Source organism: Cynoglossus semilaevis, chromosome 14 (genome assembly GCF_000523025.1).
Source record: "Cynoglossus semilaevis isolate Cse_v1.0 chromosome 14, Cse_v1.0, whole genome shotgun sequence".
NCBI lineage: Eukaryota > Metazoa > Chordata > Actinopteri > Pleuronectiformes > Cynoglossidae > Cynoglossus > Cynoglossus semilaevis.
In genome coordinates this window covers 21,535,785-21,540,473 of record NC_024320.1, presented here as the reverse complement: position 1 = coordinate 21,540,473, position 4,689 = coordinate 21,535,785, and the positions used below count along the sequence as shown (strand labels likewise).

The window sequence follows — 4,689 nt, the reverse complement described above, 5'->3', positions numbered from 1 at the left end:
GTTTCCTACAGATATAAAATAACAATGTATGTCAATATTTGTCTCTGATCCCATTGGTCGTCGTTCGTCTCCACATCTGGAATTCTATCTGCCATTGATCCCAGTTTAACTCCGAGTGGGAAAATAAAGCCCATCATTATAACAGGGTTTTCATTGATCGTCTGCATCTCCTCAGTGGAGGGAAAAACTTCACAGTGTTCTTCAAAAGTGACATCACACACACACACACACACACACACACACATCTCAGTGTCTCAGACAAATCACTGATGAACTAACTTTCTGCTGTCGATTATACCTGCAATGTTGGCACAAGTGTGAAGTGTGTTCTGTTGTGTTTTTTTCTGCGTGTGTGTGTAGGTTGAGGAGCAGCCTGTGGAATGTGTGGGGGATGAAGATCCGATTTCAGGATGACCTTGAGTGTGCCCTGTAGCTGACACAGCAAGATTGTGTGTGTGTGTGTGTGTGTGTGTGTTTGTTTGTTTGAGAACAGTGCGATGTGTCAACATCAGATGTTGTCATTTTATCTCATATTCAACCAACTCTGTTTCTTTATTGGTTGATTATTTGTTCTTGTCACCGTGACAACCGTGTCGGTTCTGTAGAAACAGATCTGTGTGTGTGTGTGTGTGTGTGTAACAAAGACCACCCCCTCCCTCAGGACCCCCGCTGACTTTACATCCTTTCGGCTTCTTAAACAGTCTGTTGAACAGCCACTGCTCCACCGTGGACACTGATCTCAGTCACGTTATTAAAAAGTATATTTGAAAAATATTTCACCTTCAAAAACATTTGACATAAAGACTCTTTCTGTCCCCGCCTCGGTACTAATATGTAACCCAGGTCACCTGTCCACGTGGGCCCCAGACTTGGGTTACACGCTGGCCTTTTACTCATTTATGGCCATTTTTTTGACCCACAGTAAAAAAAAAACACAGACAAAACAATAATTCAGTTTGAGTTTGGACAAAGAACTGTTTCTGTCACGGACGGAGACACGTCTGGGCTGCAGTAATAAACCGTGACGTATTAACACATCTCAGTGTTTATCACTATTTACAGGGTGACTTGGTTTAAATGGACTCTTAGAGGAAACCATCATCGTACATCATTTTACATTTTCTAAAAAAACCTCCTGTGATTTCAGTCTAAACTCCAAACTGTAAATTTGGGGAATTACCAAGAAAAAACAGAAAAAGATAAATCTAAAGACAAACAGTTGTAGCCGACGATTTCTGCAAATGACACAGTATTGTGTGTTCAAGAACCATATGTTACCACTCCATTAGTGAAGATGTACGATATTAACTTTTTGCCGATATCTGATATTGATCGAACACTTAATTTCCGATTCCGATATCAGCTGATACCGATATACGCAGCCGTTTGGGTTAGAGGCGGAGGACACATTCCGTTGTGTGCAGTGGTGTCCTGAGTCACAGTGACAAAAATTCACTTCAGAACTATTTTTAAGTCACGTCATCTGGGTGAAACTGGTGTGGCTTCTCAAGAAGTATTTGTGTATTTGTCTGAAATAGAAATTTAGGATCACGTCTAAACAATCTAAAGCAGTGGTTCTCAAACTTTTTCTACTCTGTACCACCTGAGAAAACATTGATCTCTCTGAGTACCACCATGATGACCAACATTAGAATACAGCAGCAGAGGCCTTCACTGTTAGAGACAGTTTGAGAACCACTGATCTAAGATAAATGTTGTGATTTTATGTCAGTCTCGTCTCTCAGGGAATCCACCGCTTTGGCTAGCTTTATCATTACAGCGTTTCCAAGAGTTACATTAGCTTTGTCATCCAAAGATAGCTACATCAAGGGCAACTGTAACGTTTCACCTCTCGTCCGAGAGGCTTCTGCAATTCCTCTAGCTGCCTCTAGGATGAGAGGTGGAATGTCTTCAAAATAAAAGCTACTGCCTCCAGTTGTCCTCGATGTAACTATCTTTGGATTAAATGACCTGGACGACTGAGAACCTACGCCGACATTAGCTCTGTGACCTTTAGCCGTACAGTAGACCAGAGAGACATCTGTGTATCATTCCTGTCTTCCTCTGTTTTTCGTTCTCTCACTGGCAGACCCAGATGGGTTGGACAGACCAAGGCCGTGGTGTGGGAGGAGCAGAACACCTCCACAAACTTCCCCTCTCACAGGGACAGTGGGAGATTAGGGTGGAAGGACACAGAGTAACACTTAAGGAAGTGTTTATACTGCAGTAATCTTTGATGCAGGTCTTTGATCACAGGCTGCTGCACCGAGACTAAGTCCATTCACAGTATTGTTGACTCTCCTGAACACGTCAGAATGACGCAACTTTGCCGTTAATTATAATTACATGTGTGTATTTTACGGCTAATTCTGAGGAATAAACCTCCTCTGACTTTCACTGACAAACAAGATATTAAGATATTGTTTACCGTGCAGCTTGTTGTTGTTGACGAGGACTTTTTGATGTACTGTATAAATTGGGCATGAGAGATGTGGGACACAGTCTGTTATCTCACCACAGTGACCTTGGGAGACAAGCTGCTGTCTTCACTCCCAGTACTGTCCACTGCAGTGTCTGTGTGAAATTTACCCCTTCCTTTGTTAAAGGAAGGTTAAAAACAGTGTTGTGAATTTTTCAGTAAAATCCCAGTAAAATTTTGTGTCATGTGCTTGGTCATATGGTGAAAAATTATAATGAAAAGTTTTTCAAGAAAAATAATCAAAATTATATCTTTTATGCATGTTTTTCATTAAATTAGAGCATTTTGAGAATTATTTTAGAAAAATGTTTTTAATTGTTTTTGGCAGAATCATAGTTTCAGATCTCATGTGGTCAGATGGTGAAAAATGTTGACGAAAATTTTTGGGCAAAATTTTTTTTTTGAGCAATGCTTTTGATTTGAAACAGCTGCTGTTTTTCAAGGTGTGTTTGCTTGAGGTTTATTTTCATTGCAATTGATTGAAACTATAGAGTGTCCAGACATTTTAGTACAACACACAGCTCAATGTCTCTCTCCCTCTCTCTCTCTCTCTCTCTCTCTCTCTCTCTCTCTCTCTCTCTCTCTCTCTCTGTCACAGCCAACATGTTGGACACCATGTTGCTGAGGAATGGATGGAAACACGGATCCGAGCGAAGGACGGACGAGAGCAACAGCAGCACGGACACAGTTTTCCCTCAGAACATTCTCCTGTGTCACTGCAACCACCACTGTCCTGAGAACTCCGTCAACAACACCTGCATGTGAGGCCGCGACTCAACGCAAAAAAAAAAATTAAAAATTAAGTTTATCCATTTAATGCTCTCTAACTGTGTTTGTTTCGGTAGAACAAACGGCTACTGCTTCACCATGGTGGAGGAGGAGGAGGGGGGAGTGGTGGTCCTGACCGCAGGTTGTTTAGGATTGGCTGGATCTGAGTTCCAGTGCAGGGTACGTCAGAGCTGTGTGTCTGTTCATTTCTTAATGAGCCAATCAGTGTGTCCGAGTTGTGTCATCTCTTGGGCCGTGTATCAGTGAGGATCTGTATAACGATAAGTTATACAGATCCTGTATAACGATATACAGTAGACACGGCAATATATAGAGGGTTTTTACAGCGATACTATAGACACGGCAATATATAGAGGGTTTTTTGACACCGTATTTTGAAATGAAATATTGACACTACTTTTTGTTCTGAGATGTGTTTAAATCATGGGGTGTTAAACATACGGCCCACGGGCCAAAACCGGCCCCCTAGGGGGTTTTTTTTCTGGCCTGCTTGAGAAATTTTGAAAGGTATTCTGTAAAATTATATTTCACTAAATATGAAGATTTATTTTCTACACTTGTACTTCTTTGCATGAAAAAGGGTAAAAACATGGACTGTTGTTGTTGTTGTTTATAAGTAATTAGGTGATGATTGTACTGGTCCGGCCCACTTGAAATCCAATTAGGCTGAATGTGGCGTGTGAGTTTGGCGCCCCCTGGTTTAAATCATAACCCGTCCAGTCTGCCGTGTTGGTTGTAGAATGTTCCGACTGCGCACCAGCTCTGCTGTACGTCATTGTTAGACTCTGTTTCTCTGCCGTGCATCGAAATACATCTCCTTGACCTTTGAGTGACCTTTGTGTTTGTATGTACTGTATTTGTGCGACAGGATACGGGGAAGGCACGTTCCAGGAGAGCTTTGGAGTGTTGCACAGATCAGGACTACTGCAACAGGGATTTACATCCGACTCTTCCTCCGCTGGTGACGTCAGGTATGACACCAGGACCGGCTCACGACTGAAATCCTGCCCCGCTTTTAAGATGGAGAGGCTTTTAGAAGGGGATGATGGGTAGTGACAGTTTAAACTGTTACAAACCACAGTGTGGTGCTGGAGTAAAGTGGCACATGCTGCTTCAGGGGGCAGGGGGGGTTAAGAGAGGTGGTGGTGGGGGAGACAGTGAAGGAGAGAGGGGCAGGTGAAACAGAGCTGGCAGACTTGGCTTGTTCTCTCACCCTCTAATGAAAAGGACAGCCCTTCCCCAGGGCCTGCTTGAGTTTCTTGCCTCAGTGCGGATGTGAGATATCTGTCCATCTGTCCCCGAGGAAGACACCATCACACACACACACACACACACACACACAGAGGAATGGACATAGGCACAAGGCAAATGAGTCCATTTTATCTTTTGTTTTTGAAGAGGAATTTATTGGTACAGTATAT

General features: G+C 42.7%; 1 protein-coding gene across 1 annotated transcript; it reads left to right on the top strand.

Moving 5' to 3' along the window:
- The first annotated feature begins 3,078 nt into the window (after positions 1 to 3,078).
- On the top strand, positions 3,079 to 4,670 carry LOC103390142 (bone morphogenetic protein receptor type-1B-like). The gene is made up of 3 exons (XM_008325878.3): positions 3,079 to 3,240; positions 3,325 to 3,427; positions 4,137 to 4,670. The coding sequence occupies exons 1-3, from the start codon at positions 3,083 to 3,085 to the stop codon at positions 4,266 to 4,268; spliced, it is 393 nt and encodes a 130-aa protein (XP_008324100.1). The 5' UTR covers positions 3,079 to 3,082; the 3' UTR covers positions 4,269 to 4,670.
- Positions 4,671 to 4,689: the final 19 nt, after the last annotated feature.